This window comes from Falco naumanni, chromosome 8 (assembly GCF_017639655.2).
Source record: "Falco naumanni isolate bFalNau1 chromosome 8, bFalNau1.pat, whole genome shotgun sequence".
In the NCBI taxonomy this organism is placed as follows: domain Eukaryota; kingdom Metazoa; phylum Chordata; class Aves; order Falconiformes; family Falconidae; genus Falco; species Falco naumanni.
In genome coordinates this window covers 10,026,825-10,043,416 of record NC_054061.1, presented here as the reverse complement: position 1 = coordinate 10,043,416, position 16,592 = coordinate 10,026,825, and the positions used below count along the sequence as shown (strand labels likewise).

The 16,592-nt window shown below is 60.7% G+C and overlaps 4 protein-coding genes across 5 annotated transcripts; 2 read left to right on the top strand and 2 right to left on the bottom strand.

The window, feature by feature from the left end:
- Positions 1–42: 42 nt before the first annotated feature.
- On the top strand, positions 43–7,349 carry CLTB (clathrin light chain B). 2 transcript variants are annotated; one of them, XM_040602974.1, is made up of 6 exons: positions 43–260; positions 1,874–1,920; positions 3,210–3,327; positions 3,631–3,742; positions 4,627–4,680; positions 5,178–7,349. In XM_040602974.1, the coding sequence occupies exons 1-6, from the start codon at positions 77–79 to the stop codon at positions 5,347–5,349; spliced, it is 687 nt and encodes a 228-aa protein (XP_040458908.1). In that variant the 5' UTR covers positions 43–76; the 3' UTR covers positions 5,350–7,349. The 2 variants fall into 2 exon arrangements, with proteins under 2 accessions (XP_040458908.1, XP_040458909.1); XM_040602975.1 differs by lacking the exon at positions 4,627–4,680.
- Positions 7,350–8,890: 1,541 nt separating this feature from the next.
- HIGD2A (HIG1 hypoxia inducible domain family member 2A) lies at positions 8,891–9,702 on the bottom strand. The gene is made up of 2 exons (XM_040604624.1): positions 9,531–9,702; positions 8,891–9,252 (listed from the first exon to the last, which is right to left on the bottom strand). The coding sequence occupies exons 1-2, from the start codon at positions 9,643–9,645 to the stop codon at positions 9,086–9,088; spliced, it is 282 nt and encodes a 93-aa protein (XP_040460558.1). The 5' UTR covers positions 9,646–9,702; the 3' UTR covers positions 8,891–9,085.
- A 165-nt stretch (positions 9,703–9,867) lies between these two features.
- On the top strand, positions 9,868–12,570 carry NOP16 (NOP16 nucleolar protein). The gene is made up of 5 exons (XM_040604623.1): positions 9,868–10,019; positions 10,196–10,310; positions 10,993–11,062; positions 11,773–11,879; positions 12,140–12,570. Exons 1-5 carry the CDS (start codon positions 9,913–9,915, stop codon positions 12,281–12,283), a joined length of 543 nt encoding a protein of 180 aa, XP_040460557.1. The 5' UTR covers positions 9,868–9,912; the 3' UTR covers positions 12,284–12,570.
- A 286-nt stretch (positions 12,571–12,856) lies between these two features.
- ARL10 (ADP ribosylation factor like GTPase 10) lies at positions 12,857–16,413 on the bottom strand. The gene is made up of 4 exons (XM_040605031.1): positions 15,561–16,413; positions 14,794–14,956; positions 14,422–14,597; positions 12,857–13,969 (listed from the first exon to the last, which is right to left on the bottom strand). Exons 1-4 carry the CDS (start codon positions 16,401–16,403, stop codon positions 13,793–13,795), a joined length of 1,359 nt encoding a protein of 452 aa, XP_040460965.1. The 5' UTR covers positions 16,404–16,413; the 3' UTR covers positions 12,857–13,792.
- Between the last annotated feature and the right edge of the window lie 179 nt (positions 16,414–16,592).

Here is a 16,592-nt window from a genome sequence, read left to right as displayed (position 1 = left end):
CCCGCCGCCGCAGTGACAGCTCCGCCCGGGCCCAGTCCAGCCCAGCCGGAGTGGGAGCGGGGCGGGCGGGCTGGCCATGGCCGACGACTTCGGCTTCTTTTCCTCGTCCGAGGGGGCCGGCGCCGAGGAGGACCCGGCCGCCGCCTTCCTGGCCCAACAGGAGAGCGAGATCGCGGGCATCGAGAACGACGAGGGCTTCGGGCCGACCGACGGCGAATCGGCCGCCGCCCCGGCCGGGCAGGCGGCCCCGCCGGAAACGGGTGAGCGCCGCGCTGAGCCGGGCGGGCACGGCCAGGGCCGGCGGGGCGCAGGGGGAGCTGCCACCCCCGAGGGCGTCAGGGGCTGCACCCCCCCGTGCCCTGAGGTTGCCCCCAGGCTGCACCCCCCGTGGGACCGGGGTTCCCCCGGGATGTGCACTGTCCCCAGTGAGTGATGGGGTCCATGCTGCACCTGCATGGGTGCAGGTGGTGGGGTTGCCCAGCGGACCAGCCCTGCATCCCAGCAAGGGCTCTCTGGGGCTTGTGCTTGGTCCCAGACCTGTTCGGGTTCCCTTTCAAACCTCAAGATGTGGTGTGAATCTTGAGCTGGGACTTGCCAGCAGCGGGGCAGTTTGTCCCCCTTGTGGGCAGGCAGGGTTCCCTGGGTTGGATGGATCCCTGTCTCCATGTCTCGGTGCCCCCAGCTGGGGCAATGTGAGGGGCATCCAGGTGGAGCTGCGGCACAATGACAGCCCCGTCACTGTCCCCGCAGACAGGAAGGCGCTTTGGGGTGCGGAATGGAAAGGCCCTGCAGGTAGAAAGCGCTACTCCTGATCTCTTGCCTCCAGTCTGCAGGAGCAGGGCTCAGGGGTCTGCTCTCTGCATGGACATAGGGACGCTGCTGCCACAGTACTCTGGCTCCTTTCCCTAACCCAGGCCCACAGGGCTTCCTTGTGCTGACTGCGGAGCAGTGGTTTCACCTCTCTGCACGCAGGGCTGCAGGGGCAGACCCGGGCCCGGAGAGGTGTTGGCAGCTGCAGTGATAAATGCAGTCAGACAGGCTGGAGCTGGGTGTAGCCGGAGCTGCACCGTGGGGGCGAGCGCTGTGGGGACAGCGCTTGCCTGAGCTGCCTGTGCCTGTGGCTAGCTGACTGGTGGAAGCCCTGTGCTTGTCACTGGGAAGCACTCAGGGTCTGGAGTATGCCTCCAAAGCCTCTTCTCTCCTGGCAGCGGAGACCCTGCATGGCGCTGGCATTGTGACCCTGTTGTGCAGCTCTAAGTGTTCTTTGAGGCTGGGAGGCAGATGGGGCTGTACCCCGGCTGTGTATATTGGTGGTGTCTCATTCCCAGCCCTAACCTTGCCGCTCGTCCCAGGGGCATCCCCCCAGGTGAGTTCTTGAGGGCCTCAGTACACATGCACGCCCTCCTCTTCTGTTGGAGCACATTGCAGTGTTTCTGTGGGCCCTGTCCCTGGCATGGTTGCCTTCCCTTTGCAGCCCTGCACTGCTGGGCGCTTGGCCGACTGCTTCTGGGTCAGCTGTCTGTGTCCATCGGCAGCCTCTGCCGGGCCGCTTGGAGGTTGGGGTTGGTTGTTGTGTCTTTAGCACCTGCCTGTGTCCAGCCTTGTGCCTGGAACCATTTCCCTAATCTTCAGATAAGATAAAAAAAACAGTGAAAACACTGAAATGACATAAATGCCCAGAGAGGCTTATCTGGGAGATAAAGACATGCTGACTGTATCCCACCAAGGACAGGAGACTGTGGGTCCTGGCCCACATATGGGGGGGTGTGCTGGACTCCCAGGAACTGATTTGCTTCAGTTTCATGAAAAACAGCCCTGCTGGGATCACCTGTAGCTGCCATAGCTGTGTTTCTCTTTCTTCCTTTTTCTTTAGCTGGTTTCCAGAATGGAGGAGCCACTGTCAATGGAGATGTCTTTCAGGTGAGAGCTCAGCCCCTTGCCCCAGCCCAGTGGTGCTAAAGGGGGATCGGGTGAGTATGGGGCCAGCACTCCACTGCTCTGCCCCCAGGGTTGACTGGAGTTTACTGTCCAGCTGCAGAACAGCTGCGGTGCTCCTGGAAAGGTCTGGGTCTCATGAGGAAGTCCTGGCTGCTCAGTTCTCACCCCTCTTTGAAAAGAAGATTGGTCCCACCTGCCATGACCTGCCCCAAATCTGTTTGCAGGTGGCGTGTGCCCTGAAGGAGTGCTTGCACCCTGACAGCAGATGACAGATCCTCCATTCCCCACAAAAGCCTCCTCTTTCCAGCCTGGGTAGCTCCTAGGGGGCTCTGAGGCAGTCAGGAGCACCTTTTGGCAGAGGCCAGAGCAAAGCTGCTATGGGACACTTGCTTTGCTGACTTGCTAGCATCTCCCATTAAACCCACTTGTCCCATGGCCAAGAGTGTTTTGTGGGGGCCACCCACCTAGGTCTCGGCTCCCCCAAAGCCCAGCTCTGCTGGCTACAGGAGTAGCTGTGTCAGCATCTGGTAAGCCCTTTACCCCACTTGGTGCTCAGCAGTGTGGCATGTGCATTGCCCGTGCCTAGTTTACCGGATGGTAATCACATCAGAAACGGGACAGACTTAATTAGATTGGGGATCTTGGAGGAAAGCCGTAATCCCGTTGCTGAGCTCAGCGTCAGGCTGGGCATCTCAGCCAGCGGAAGGTATTAGGAGGGGTGCTGAGCCAGTGTGGTGCTGGGCCTGGCGGGAGCTGTGGAGGCAGCTGGGCTCGGAGGAGTGAGGGAGGCTCTTGCCTGTGGGCTGGTGTCCAAGCAGAGAGCAGCACCTCCCCGAGCCCTGCCTCTCGCCTGGGCTCCCCATCTGTTGAGGCTAAGCCTGTGACAGCACTCAGTCCTGGGGCTGCCTCGGCCTGAGTCGGGGCCAGGGAAGCCTGGTGCTGATGGGAAGCATGTCACAAAGCTTGTGGCCGTCCTCCGCTGTGGGGCTGCCCAGAGGATGTGAGAGGTGTGTTGGCAGTGAGCAGCAAGTCAAGGAGGGGAACGCTGGGAAGTCTTTCTGGGTGACAGGGCCTGGGGCTGGGAGAGCAGCTTGAGCAGCACTTTGGGGATGCTGCCCCAGATACCCCAGGCTATCACCTTCCCTCTGTCCTATCTTGGCTTGTCTGAACGCTGGGAGTGTGGAGTCCTCCCCTGCTGCCAGTCCTTCAAGGTGGCTGGGCTGGGCTGTGGGAAGAGCTGGTGCTGATGGTGCGGTGCTCATGTCCTATAGGAGTCCAATGGTCCCACGGATGCCTATGCAGCCATAGCCAAGGCTGACCGGCTGACCCAGGAACCTGAGAGCATCCGCAAGTGGAGGGAGGAGCAGAAGAAGCGCCTGGAAGAGCTGGGTGAGATCCAAGGCTGTGTGTGGCCATGCTCGTAGCACCTTGTGATGTGTCATTTGGAGCCTTTGGGGTCCCTCACCTGGCGGTGACCCTGCTGCATCCCAGAGAGATGTCTTGTGTCCCACGCCATGTGGGTGCCCCTGCCCAAGATGTGCTGTCCTGAGGGCAGTGATGCCTTTCAGACCGTACTAGTCGGGATTGAGAACAGGCCTGGGGGGCTGCAGCTGTCCTGCCTGCTGAGGGACTGCCCAGCAGACCCAGTGGGTGCCAGTCTGGCTGATGGAGTCTATCTTGCTCTGGCCTTAGATGCGGCATCGAAGGTGACTGAGCAGGAATGGCGTGAAAAGGCCAAGAAGGACCTGGAGGAGTGGAACCTGCGTCAGAATGAGCAGATGGAGAAGAACCGGGCAAACAACCGGTATGTTGGGGTCAGCGTGGACACGAGGGTTGTGACGGGAGCTGCTGTGCAGCCAGATCTGCCTTCCTGGGATGTCTGGGGGCCTTTTTTCATAGAATCATAGAATTATTTAGGTTGGAAAAGACCTTTGAGATCATCAAGTCCAACCATGCCCAGTCCATGTCCCTAAGCACTGCATCTACAGATGCTTTAAACACCTCCAGGGATGATGATTCCATCACCTTCCTGGGTAACCTGTTCCAATGCTTTGTCACCCTTTCTCTGAGAAATTTTTCCTAATATCCAATCTAAACTTCCCCTGGCTTAACTTGAGACTCTTTCCTCTTGTCCTGTCGCTTGTTATCTGGGAGAAGAGACTGACCCTCACATGCCTACAGCCTCCTTTCAGGTAATTGTAGAGAGCAAGAAGATCCCACTTGAGTCTTCTCCAGACTAAATGAGCCCAGTTCCCTCAGCTGCCCCTTATACTTGCTCTCTAGACCCTTCACCAGCTTTGTTGGCCTGCTCTGGACATAATCCAGCGCTTCTATGTCCCTCTTGAAGTGAGGGGCCAGCCCAGCCCTACAAGGATGGAGCTTTGCCAGGCAAGGGGAGAGGTCCCAGGCTTTGGGTGGCTCTGGTGGCTGTGCAGAGCTGCCGTGGCTGTGACCACCCTGGGATCTCCGTGCTTCCTGCCCACTTGTGTGGGCCTCGCATCAGGGCAGGGTCGGGGCGCTGTCTGTGCAGCCCGGCCTTCACTGGCAGGTTTTCCTGATGCCATGTATGCGGTGATGAGTGCGTCATGCTCTGTGGGAGGATGCTAACCCCCTTTCTGTTTCTCTCTTTCTAACCCTCTGCCTGCCTGTCCGCTCTGTGCTCTCTCTCTGTCTGTGCCTCGGGGCTAGGATCGCTGACAAAGCCTTTTACCAGCAGCCGGACGCCGATGTGATTGGCTATGTGTATGTGCCTCTTACAGACTGTATCCTGCCCCACAGGGTCTGGGGGTCCTGGCCCCAGCACTGGCTGCCCAGCCAAGGGAAGGGGGTGGATGTGGGAGGTACTAGGCCCTGGTGAGCTCCCAGAGGGAGGATGATGTAGCTGAGCATCTCCAAATGGTGAAGTCTTAGGAGTCAAGTGGAGCTCCTGGAAATGCCTCTGTGGGGCCCCTGGTTGAAGAGGCAAAGCGGTGGGGTCTTGTGCCTTTTGGGAGATGGCTCTGGGAGTGGAGGAGTCTTGGGAGCAGGCAGACACCCCAGTGCCCCTGGATGAATGGTGTCTTGGGCGAGTGCAGCCAACAGCAGCCTTGAGCATCATGTGTCTCTAGATTGCAGAGGATGCTGAGCTCATCAGCTGGAACAAGGGGACAGGAAGCGGGGACACAAGGGGTTTCCAGACAGAGGGGGGAGGGTCTCCTTGGAAGCAGTTCTGCCAGTGACAACCCTCAATGTCTCCACAGGGCCTCAGAGGAAGCATTCCTGAAGGAGTCCAAGGAGGAAACCCCAGGCTCCGAGTGGGAGAAGGTGGCCCAGCTCTGTGATTTCAACCCCAAGAGCAGCAAGCAGAGCAAGGATGTCTCGCGGATGCGCTCGGTGCTCATCTCCCTCAAACAGACACCCCTGTCCCGCTAGCTGCCGGCTGGCACGAGTGCAGCAGGGCAAAGCCAGGCTCACAGAGCCGGGTGGCTTCATGGGGCCAGCCCAGGAGGGGCCTTGCCCTGTCTGCCCCCTGCTCCCTGGTGTGCACCTCGGCTGTGCTCGAGTCACTGGTTGTAACTCTCCCCATGGTTTTCCTTTGCTTAAAAGGTGCATCGATCTCTTTTTACACTTATTTATTACTGTGGCATTTCCCCAGGAAGCTACACTGGGTGGCAGAGCTGAGTTAGCCGGGGAGCCCCTGGCCTGGGCTGTGGAGGTTGTTTCCAGGGACCTGGCTGAGAGAGGGGGAACGCCTCGCCCCGTGTTCCTCACCTCACCCCTATGTTGGGAATAAACCTGCCTGCAACTGTCTTGGCACTGGGCAGCTGCAGGCATGGCGGCCCCGTGTCTGGGCCTGGGTCCTAACCCTGGGGCGGCGATCCTAGTGGGACCCTGGGCTGCTGTCTGCCTTTCCTATGGGGTTTAGGGCAGAGCTGGTGCGGGGCTGGGAGGGTGGAGGAACAGCCCTGACTCAGCTCCACACTGCTAGGTCCTCTGGGGGGTACGGCCGCAGCATGCTGCTGCCAGGCTAGCCGGGACCGAGGAGTGTCAGTGCAGGTACCCAGGCTAGGCCAGACTTAAAGTAGTTGCCCCAAGCCCTGCAGAACTCTCCCCAGCCTGACTGTGCATCCCAAAAAGCTGGTAGGGCTCTGGGCAGCAGTTGCAGTGCCCAGTGTCCCATCTGTCCTGTGGGGCCACTGGTGCCTGGCAGCATGGTGGAGCAGGGCACTGGGAAGGGGCCATGGGGTGAGCATACAGGATGTTTTCTGTCCCTCCCCCAAGACCACCAGCAGCTGGGAATGTGAGGTGCTAGGCTCCGTGGGTCCTTGGCTCTGCTCCTTCCTCTGCTCCTAAGATGGGAGATGGAGGCTGTGTGGTTGCAGAGGAGTTAGGAAGGTCCAGCTGCTGTGGGGCAGGTCGAGCCCTTAGCTCCCCAAGGGCCCTGAGCAGGACTGGGCAGAGTTCTGGCGCTAGGGCTTGTACTGTCCCTAGAGAGCAACCCAGGCATCTGTCTGCAGCTCTTCTGTGGCTTCTCTCTAGCCCCGGTTGAATTTGCATGCCTAAGGCAGCATGGTGAGATGCCTCAGTCTTGCTCCCCACCCAAGGCACACACTTCCCAGCCCAAACACCAGCTTTCTCTCCTCTGCTTGGCAGGGCCGGCACCAGCCCCTCTGGCTCAGAGGCCCAGCCCTTGAAGCCCACAAACCTCCTGGGTAGCCAGAGAGGGGCAGGCCTGCACCCACCCTGCTGCGGGGCAGCCTTGAGCTTGTGCCTCAGGTCTGACCTGCCAGGGGCTTGGGAAGGGCTCGCAGCAGCAGGCCAGGGGGATGCGGAGCAGGGCCCACAAAAAGTTTGCTTGAGCCTCACTGCAGAGCCCTGCTCAGTGGAAAAGCAAGTCCGCAGAGCTCTCCTGCCCTGCAGCTATGGCTCCACGAGTCAGGAAGGTCACCTGCCCTGCTGCTGCAGCCCTTGTGTGACCAGGCACCCCTGGCTCTGGGGCATTGGGACGGGACATAGGTGTGGAGGGAGTCACTTGGTGGTGTGTGCTGGCATTGTGCCCCCTTGTCCGTAGGGCTGACCACTCCTACCCTGTCCCCCTATGCTCTGGCATGTGTAGGCAGCTCTGCCGCAGTGCAGACTAGACACCAATGCAGGATAGCAAGAGACCTTCGGACTCAGCTGTCTGCCTCTGCCTTTTACTGTAGAGCAGCAGAAAGCACCTCTGGCTGCTTCCTGGGGGCAGAGAGCCCCCTCGCCCTGTCTCTCCAGCCCCTGCAGGCAGCCAGGCCCCTGGGTCCCCAGCTGCTGTGCACCCCATGTCAGGCAGGGGCAGCCAGCTCCTGGGGAGCCGTGCCCACAGCTGTTCTACATCCCCTCAGCTTTGGTATCTGTGACTGTTCAAATTACCTGTTACAATAAACCTATTACCACCAGTCCTGCAAGGCACTGTTTTCTCTCTGCTTCAGCAACACGCGTGTGTTTAGGAAAACCCACAGCCATAAAGTTTCCTGTGGAAAGAATGGGGCTGAAGGAGAACCATGTCCTACAGGAAAAAATAGGAGCAGGGGGAAGGGCCACAGGCTTTGCGTTAGGCCAGAGCAGCAGCAGCGGCAGCAGCATCAGAGGGCTCTGCTCTTTGCCCAGGGAGCTGCTCCCCAGCCCACTGTGCCCATCTCCACGCTGCTGGGCACCACACTTGCAGCTCTGCCCCTCAGCAGCCTCTCACGCCCCTGCCCCAAGCTGGCCAGGCTGGAAGTGCCGTCGAGGCAGCCAAAAGTGGCTGCTTCTGGGAAAGATGTGCCAAGCAGGCACCCGACAAGGGAAGGTGGACAGGGCCCCGGGCTCCCTGGTGCCAAGGTGGAGCTCACCCTGCTCCGAGCTGGCGATGGCTTGTGCCCCACCCTTGCATCTCAGAAGTCAGCTCTGCTGGGCAAGAGCCTTCCCTCTCTCCTTGCTGAGGCCCGCTGGCACAATTCCCTGGACAGAACAATCAAAGTGCTTGTTTGCAGGCAGAAGCAGGTTTATCCCTCAGCCTGTCCTCCAGAGAAGCTTGTAAGGGCACAGTGTGCTCAGCAAAGCTGCAAAGCCACTGCAGGCCGGGGGCGCTGGGGTGCAGCACCAACATGGAGACACCCAGAAAGCAATGCCTGGAAACATCCCAGGCATCTCAATGTGAGGATGCACTGCAGCACGGTTAGGGGTGTCTGTGCCCCCTTCCCCTACAGAGATAGGCCCTGCCTACTGGTAGGTACAAACCACTGCAGCAAACAGAGCCAACAGCCCCACGTCCCCCTGGCTCTGTGGCCCTGACACAGAGGAGCACTGCCTCTTCACTCACCAAACACCCCCGGTACGATCTGAACGATCCAACGCCAACTGCAGGAACTGGAGCTACCCATGACAATGTTTGGCTGCGCAGGAACCGACTCCCCAGCCGGAGCAGCAGTGTGTCCCAGAGAACACGGCCAGGCCTTGTTCTGGAAATGTGAATTCCTAACTTGTTTTCACAGGGAGTTATCTCTCTTGTGTACTGCTTGCATCATCACAGCTCCAAAGCGGCTGTGCCTGCTCCCTTTCCTTCCTACACTGTTTACTGTTCTGGCTTCTCAATGCTCTGCAAGCCAGTATCAGTCAGAATCTTGCTGCAATTCATTTTATTACTCACTGGTTATACCAAACAGATTATATATTCTCCCCAGACAACTCACCTCCTGCTTATGAACTCTGTCCTGCCAGGATCAAGCCATAAACAGACCTGTTCCTGCCTGCTTGGGCTGCTCATTTCTCAAATGCTGGTTCACTGTCCGACTAATGCCACACTTCAGTGCTGACTCTGACACACAGTTTTAACAGACTGTGACAGCACCAAGCAGGGACAGGAGGCCTGATGGGAGTGGAGAGCCTCAGTGAGCCCCACCCTCCAGTGTCGTGGGAGCATAAGGTCTCATGGAATCAAAAAATGCCACAGCCCAAATTTCTGGTTAATCACTGAGGTGTATTAGCTGCGCTTCCAGTGCTCTGGAACACAGAGCCTCTCTGGCACTGGCTCCACCAAGACTGCACAACTGTCTCTCAGAAAACTGCATCTGCAGCGAGAATCCATCCTGCCAGCTGGGGTACAGGTTGGTAGGTACACACCCGCGGGCCGCAGCTTCTGTCTTGTCCAACTTCACTTTCTAGATTTCATGGCTGTGACCACCATGCCTCCCAGGAGGGCCGCAAAGGTGAAGCCCTGGGCCAGTATACGTGCCCGCATCATCAGCTGAGAACGACGGGTGTTGCCTCTCTGGAAGCTGATCAGTCCGTAGGTCAGGACACCGAGCGTACAGAGGCAGCCTGTGGAGAAGGCCACGGGCACAGCTCAGTGGAGCAGGGCAGCGGCTGCGAGGAACAGCTCCCGCCTCCTTCCCACCTACGCCCCGACCTGAGCGCTGCTGGCTTGTCAGACAGCACCCTCAGCCAGGAGACGTGCCTCCCCAGAGGGCAGCCCCTTGGCTCTGGGCTCAAGAGGGGCCGACCCACTGCTCACGGCCCTCCCGGTCACCGGGCTTCATCCCTCTGGCCCTTCCCCCCGCCTCAGCGCCCCACCGGCACTCCCCGCCCGACCCCCTCACCCAGAGGCACCAGGGGGTTCTCGCGGGTCTTGCGCAGGAACTTGTCCCCGAAGCCCTCCTCCGTGAACACCGGCAGCGGGCTGCGCTCCAGCGGCGGGGGAGGCCCGGCCGCCATGCTGCGGCCCGCAGGGAAGGTGACCACCCGCCGCACTCCCCGGCAGCCGTAGCCCGGAAGCGGCTCTCCCGGCGGCCAATGGGGACAGCGCTACGGGAAGGCCGCGCGCCCCGCCCCCGCCGCGGGGCATGCTGGGGGATGTAGTCCTCGGCAAGTCCCCGGCCGGGCGGCTCTGCCGGGGCGGGACTACACTTCCCGTGGTGCCCCGCGGCCCCGCCCCGCGCGGCTCGGCCCGGCGCTCGGTAGCGGCAGCAGCGTGGGGCCGCCATGCCGAAGGCGAAGGGGAAGAACCGGCGGCACAAATACTCCTACAACGTCAATCGCAAGCGGCTCTACCGCAGCGCCCGCCGCCGCGCCGCCCCGCGCATCGCCTGGTGAGAGCTGCGGGGCGGCCACGCGCGGGCCCGGGCTGTGGGCGGGCGGTCGTGAGCCCGCCGCCGTGAGGCGGGGGGCCGGGTGCTGCATGGCTCGGTGGGCGCTTGGGGGACGATTGTGTGTGCGTGGGGTGGGGGTGGGCGCAGCCCCTGACGGCCGTGCCTGTCCCCCGCAGCTCGCATATCCGCCATGCCTGGGATCCGTCCAAGTCGGTGGCGCAGAACCTGGCCGAGATGGGCCTGGCCGAGGATCCCAACAAGGCCGTCCCCATCCCCAAGAAGAAGCTGCTGGTAAGTGTGGCCGTGCCCCGCTGGGGAAGGGCGAGGGGTTCGGCTGGGGCTGCTCCTTCGTGGGGGACGAAAGGTCAGGCCTCCCCCAGGACACGCAGCCGGGCTGGGGAACAGCAGTGTGGAGAGCAGCCTTGCCTGGGAGCGCGGGGCAGGTGGCCCTGGATCAGCCTCTGTAGGTGGATGGGTTTCTTATCCTTATTGGTATGCTTTTCTTGCCGAGATCCTGGCGTGGGAACAAACTACAATGATACGGAGAAATAATGGACTTTAACGTCAGTCAGTCTCCAGGGACTTGCCAGAGAGGTGGGGTTGGAAATCCGGTGGCTGAGATACTTCTGATAACAAAGAAAGCCTCTGCGTGCAGCAGCACCAGCTGGGTCTGCCTGCATTGGTGGGCAGTGCTTCCAGGCGAAGGGTGGCCCTGGGAAACATCACACTTAGGAGAAGAACCAGGAGTGACCTTGTTTGCCCCTTGTCTTTGTTCACGCAGTATTGCTTGGGCAACAGGCTTTCCCACGAGCTATCTTAGTGGTGCAAATAAGGCTCTGCTTAAGCCGGCTGAGATTTCCTGGTTCTTGCAGCCATTGTATAAGCATTTTGGAGTATTGGGAGCAATGGATTGTGACACAGCTCTCTTTCAAATGGGTTTTTCTTGAGTTACCTTGTCCCTCATTTAACACAGGGGATGGAAGTGGAAAGCGATGGACGGGAACAAGGAAAGAAAATAGTGCGGAAGCCCTACGTGGTGAACGGTCAGTGCTGCTTCTGTCCTCTCCAGGGAGCGCTTCACCACCTCCAGCCCTGGCAGGTTTCCTGCTGAACTGCACCACTGCCATTGGATTGGGGGTTCTTCCAAGGCCCTGTCGGCTATTTTGTCTCTCATCTCTGTGCTGTGCCGGGGGAGGGAAGGGGGTTACTTATTCTCCAGGCTTGTGGAAGAGTACCCCCCTTGGCAGTCAGCTGGGGGTTCCAGCCAGGCCAGAGCTGAGCCAGGACAGCAGCTCTGCTCTCGTGTGTCCTCATCAATTTCCTTTTCATTCCTGTGCTGCCTTTTTTGCAGCATTTCCACCTGCAGCCCCAAGAGGGCTCTTGTCACTCTGAAATGGGCTGGCGTGTGGCACCAGGGTGAGAAGAAACTGCGGCTGCAGTACCCTGCGCCTTTTAGTGGTAGGCTGAGCAGCTCTGAACAGTCACCTTCTGCAGCTTGGGCAGAAAGGCTCCACTCCTTGTGGTGTGAGCTGGAAAGGAGTTGCAGCACAGGCCTGGAGGCCTGCAGCCTATGCGGAGGCCTGTTGTCGTGTTCATTTTCCTACACAATCGTGCTGGGAAGCAGCCCTGTGTGTGCAAGCAGCTGAGCTGTGCTGCAGCAGCCACCAGGCTTGATCTTAGGAAGAGGCTGGGGACCTGTGAGGTGCTGCTTGCTTCCCTCCCCTGCTTCATGGTATCTCTGTCCTCTGCCTAGAGATGGAATATGAGGCCAGTCTACCTGAGAAGAAGTCAAACACGCTCTCACGAGACCTCATTGACTATGTGCGGTACATGATACAGAACCACGGTGAGAACTACAAGGTAAGTACTGGCTGTCCTGGAGTGAGGAGCACCCAGAGCGATTCACTCCAGGATCTTCTGCAGGATGGGAATTGCTCATCCTCTCTCCTGGATTCTGTTTCGCATTCAGCTGATTGTTAAGGGGAAGCAGCACTTTGAACCTGGGCCAGATCCCCATCTGAGTCAAGCACTGGCCTGGGCGTGCCTTTGGAGCTTGGCTGGGCTGGTTTAATGTTTACTCTTGGGGCTGCTTCTCTGATTTACCCTCTCCTTTGTCACAGGAAATGGCTCGAGATGAGAAGAACTACTACCAGGATACTCCCAAGCAGATCAAGAGAAAGATCAACGTGTACAAGAATTTCTATCCTGAGGAGTACAAGGATTTCATTGCATCACTCAAGCAGGAAAAGATGGACGTGCAGTGACTGCCCTTTCTTATCAGGTTTACCTGCAAGCACAGGCTTGATGTGACCATTTTCTAAATCGAGCAGGGACTGACAGACAGGTGACAGTTACTTACAGGCTTGGTGCCTTTCAAGTTGAGCTATGCAAAGCCTCTGGTGATGGAGGAAGGACCTTCATTAGAGGTAGTTATAACCAGGCATGAAAGACTTGGCTGTGGTTTGTGACATTGGAACTGAATGTGTTGTGCTGCTCCCTTTCTATGTGGTCAGCCCTTCTTTTGCCTTGTTAAAATAAATTACTCCTTCAAGCTGGTGTGAATGTCTGGCTCATGGGCTTTCGCTTGGTGCAGTCCAACTTTGCAGAGCTCCCGGTGCCAACCCGCAGGACATAGGTATTTGGCATGTCACCCTCTGCAGCAACAGGGGTGGGGGCCCACGGGGAGTGGACAACAGATTTGTGGATTGCCCTGTAGGCAGCAGAGGCTGGAGCAAGGCCACATGCTGCTTCCTTCCCCTGCAAGTGACCTTCCTTCCTGCAGCTTGAGAGACCAGGCTGGGGATCCCTATCCTGACAAGGAGCTGGAGGGCAGTGCGGAGTGATCAGCCTCTTTTATTGACAAAAGGAAAGAGCTACTGTACAAAAGGTTTCACAGCAGAGACGGGCCAGAAAGTACCCCCTTTCCCTGATGTACTCCCCAGCTTCCGTGATCGGTTTTCCAGAAACCAGTGCCCTTAGCCTCACCTAGCAGCCTGCAGGCAGGGCTTCCTGTAGTCCCTGAGCCTGGCTCCTTTCCCTTCTCCCTGGGGCAGCTGAGAGGGAGGAGGGCCAGGCAGGGGGACAAATGCCTGCTGAGAGCAGCTCCTACCAAATGGTCTGTCTTTACCCCTGTTCAGGGTGTAGGGCTGGCCAAAACCTGCCTTCATCTCTCCTAAACAGGGTTTTAAATACAGAGTTGGGGGAATTAAGAACCATGCTCACCCCCGCAGGGTGAGGGACAGCCTCAGCTGGTGATTGCAGCCAGTGTGCGCCGTTCTGGCGGGGCAGCAGCGCAGGGCTGTGCCAGCAGTAACTCCTCATGTCTGTCAGGAAGGAGAGCCTACCTCCTGGGATGACGCATCTATGCCAGTGGGTGAGAGGGCTGCCTCACTTGTTCAGCCCCATTCATTTAATATCCTGCACGGCTGCCATGAAGATGTGGGGCTCTGCCCTGTGCTGCACATTCCCACTCACCAGAAGGTAAGAGCTGTGCTTGTGCTTCCATCCCAAGGGAGATTTCATTCCCAGACTGGAGGAGGTGGTTGCCCTCTCCCTGCAGCAGAGAGCAGAGCCAACTGCTTGTGTTCCCCAAGGACAGCCGTGCTGCAGCTTAACCCCAAACCTTGTGGGGTGGAGCAAACACCCCAGGGCCAGCAGCCTGCTGCCAGCGAGTCCGAGCTCCAGGGCTCCCACCCAGCTGCCTCCATCCTCGCGCTGCAGACGTGGAAGAGGAGCAGTGCCAGGGGTGGGAGCCCATCTCCTCCCACGCAGGCTCAGGGCTGGGAGAGCAGGGTGATCAGCAGGCTTCTCACGCGGAGGACGCTGGTGGCAGTGCTCAGGCTGGCCCAGGTCGCGCTGGTGGGCAGGAGGAAGAACTCCCGCTGGCCGCTGAGTGTGTGCAGGGCCAGCTCCTCCTGCAGCTCTGCCGCACTCAGGGCATTGCTCTTATCCTGAGAGGGAGAGAGGCAGCCGCTCAGGAGGGGAGCAGTGCCAGGAGCAGTGCTGCTAGCTGGCAGGAGCCCCGTCCCGCTTGTGCGGTCCTCGCAGGGATCGTGTGCAGGCAGGGCTGCCTTGCTCTTGCACTGGAGTCACTTTGGCACAAGCTAATGGAAAGCAGCACCAGGCATGAGTTGGTCACCTGCCTGGGGAATGTATTTCCCCTTGGGGATTTTGCATGCTGCTGCCTGGGTGCTTTCTTGAAACTTGTTAGCTGGGGCACTGGTAGCAGCAGCCACACCTCCTGATGAAGACTGGAGGAGACAGGCCCCAAGAAATCAGATTTTGCAAGAGTTGGTGGATTTAGGGTATTAGGATTTTGCCTCGGGGGCCCTGTGGAGGAACAGTTTCACTGGAAACGGCCCCGGGGCCAGCCGCAGGGATGGACGAATGGATGGACACCCACCTGCTTGTTGGCCAGCACAACCAGGGGCAGCTGGGGCTCTGCGGCTAGCAGTGCGTGCAGCTCCTGCCGTGCCACCAGCAGGCGTGACCTGTCCACCGAATCCACCACAAACACCAGCACATGGGCCTGGCTCAGGTAGTGGGGCCAGTACGCCCTCAGGTTCTGGCTGCCACCCACTGTGGAAGACAGGCAGGGTTAGGCACCGGTGTGGGGTAAAGCAGAGCTGCTACCTTCCCGTAGCACCCCAGGGAACCAGGCTTCCCATCACCTGGGATGCTCCCGCCACACAGGATGGTGCTGGCAGGCAGAGCGACCCTCTGGGCTGTGAAGGCTCAGCCCTGGGGGGACACGGTGGGGCCAGGCCAGCCTTACCCTCCAGCAGGTCCATCTCCAGCCCCTCGACACAAAGCTGGGCAGAGTTGAAGCCGTGGGTGGGTGCGATGCGCTCCCTGGCTGTCTGGCTGCAGATGTAGTGCAGGACGCTGCTCTTGCCAGCCCCATCCAGCCCCAGCACCAGCACCTGCCGCCAGTCCAGCTGCGGGGGCACAGGAGGGTGTGGGGTGGGTGGGAGCCGGTGCCAGGACCCGCAGCCTCATACTCAGGCAGCTGGGTGAGGGACCACCTTGAAGCAAGGGGTCCTGACAGCACCCCCCCCACAGCCCCTGAGCCCTGTCTCCATCCCAGTGGGTTCCTTGGGTGGTCCAGACTGAGGGACCCCTTCCTCAGCAGGATGGGCTGCAGGAGGGTCCCCAAGGGCCATCATCCTGCCTAATATTCTGGAGAATCCAGTCTGACCTGCTCTGGGGGATCCTGGTATGAGATCCCAGGGGGATCCTGACCCTGCATCCCCTTCCCCAGCCCCACATGATCAGAGGGATCCTGCTGGTGATCGGGAGCCTTCCAGGTCATCCCAGGGGCGATCCCGACCCCCCGCCCATTCCTCAGCTCGACGGTCTCGGGGGAGTGAGGAACCAGGAGGGATCCCGACCCCCTGCCCCATCCCCACCGTGCTGGGCTCGTGGAGGTCCCGGTGAGGGACTCCGGGTATCGGGGCTCCCGGGGAGATCCCGACCCTGTGCCCTTTCACCCCGCGATGGGCCGGGGGTCCCGGCCAGGATCCACGGTCCACCCTCCCTTACCGCGTCGCCGGGGGGAGATCGGTCCCGCAGCTCCTGCAGCTCCCGCTCCCACCAGCCGCTCCAGTCGGTGCCGGTGCCGGTGCCACGGAAGTAGATCTTCCAGGCGATGAAGAGGAGGGAGCCGAGGGCGGCCGCGACGGCTCCCAGGGCCAGCACCAGGTCCCGGAGGGCGCCGGGCGGAGCCATCCGGCGGCGGCACCGGCAGCGGCACCGGCAGCGCGCGGCCGCGGCGCAGCTGTGCCCCGGCCCCCGCCAGCTGTGCCCGTGGGCCGAGCGCCAGCGCCAGCTGTGCCCGTCTCTGACGTCAGCGCCGCGCTTAAAGGGGCCGCTCCGACAGCGGGGGGGTGGGGGTGGGGGGGAGAGACGGACGGATGGATGGGGAGAGGGAGAAATGGTGGGGAGAAGGGACGCTGGAGAGAGGGAGGAAGGGAGGGAGGGGGCAGCGGGGGCGCTGACACGTGGGCCACCCCTAGGTCCCGCCCCTCCCAGCAGCCTAGCACCCAGCACAGCGGGCGCCCATGGGACTCGGTTGTCCTTAATCCTCCCCGGTGGCTCAAGACGTCCCTGCCCCGGGCCAGGGCCCCTTCCCTGGAGCCCCCGCGGCCTTGCCTGCGGGGCAGTTGCAGCAGGCTGGCAAGGGCCCCCCAGCCCCGCTGCTGGCGCCATGGGTGGGCCAGGCACCCCTCCACCCCTCCGGCGGGTCGGTGCGCCGTTGGGTAGCGGGTGTGAGCGGGCAGGAGCGGGCGGCGGGTGCTCCTGAGCGGGCAGGGCCGGGCTCGCTGCCCCGGGCAGAACGCCCCACGCCACCGAGGACCCACGCCACCAAGGACCGGCAGGGCCCATCCCCGGCCCGGTTCCGCCACCGCAGGCCCCGCCTCCTGGCACTGGCCCTGCCCCCTGCCCCAGGCCCCGCCCCTCCTCCCGGCACCGCCCTGCCGGGTACCAACTACACATCCCAGCGTGTCCCGCGCGCCGCGGCCAGCTCTCGCGAGACCCGCGCGCCTATAAGTTCGCCCCCGCGGCACCGCCCCC

Bases quoted from the DNA above. Each gene is read 5' to 3' on its own strand.
- HIGD2A (XM_040604624.1), bottom strand. From the start codon at position 9,645: ATGGCGGCCGGGCCTCCCCCGCCGCTGGAGCGCAGCCCGCTGCCGGTG. The intron at 9,253-9,530 runs GTGAGGGGGTCG...CCTTCTCCACAG, and splicing joins GAACCCCCTGGTGCCTCTGG to GCTGCCTCTGTACGCTCGGT.
- ARL10 (XM_040605031.1), bottom strand. From the start codon at position 16,403: ATGGGCCCTGCCGGTCCTTGGTGGCGTGGGTCCTCGGTGGCGTGGGGC. The intron at 14,957-15,560 runs GTAAGGGAGGGT...GTGCCCCCGCAG, and splicing joins GATCTCCCCCCGGCGACGCG to CTGGACTGGCGGCAGGTGCT. The intron at 13,970-14,421 runs GTGGGTGTCCAT...TCTCCCTCTCAG, and splicing joins TTGTGCTGGCCAACAAGCAG to GATAAGAGCAATGCCCTGAG.
- NOP16 (XM_040604623.1), top strand. From the start codon at position 9,913: ATGCCGAAGGCGAAGGGGAAGAACCGGCGGCACAAATACTCCTACAAC. The intron at 11,063-11,772 runs GTCAGTGCTGCT...TCCTCTGCCTAG, and splicing joins GAAGCCCTACGTGGTGAACG to AGATGGAATATGAGGCCAGT. The intron at 11,880-12,139 runs GTAAGTACTGGC...CCTTTGTCACAG, and splicing joins ACCACGGTGAGAACTACAAG to GAAATGGCTCGAGATGAGAA.
- CLTB (XM_040602974.1), top strand. From the start codon at position 77: ATGGCCGACGACTTCGGCTTCTTTTCCTCGTCCGAGGGGGCCGGCGCC. The intron at 1,921-3,209 runs GTGAGAGCTCAG...CATGTCCTATAG, and splicing joins TCAATGGAGATGTCTTTCAG to GAGTCCAATGGTCCCACGGA. The intron at 3,743-4,626 runs GTATGTTGGGGT...CCTCGGGGCTAG, and splicing joins AAGAACCGGGCAAACAACCG to GATCGCTGACAAAGCCTTTT.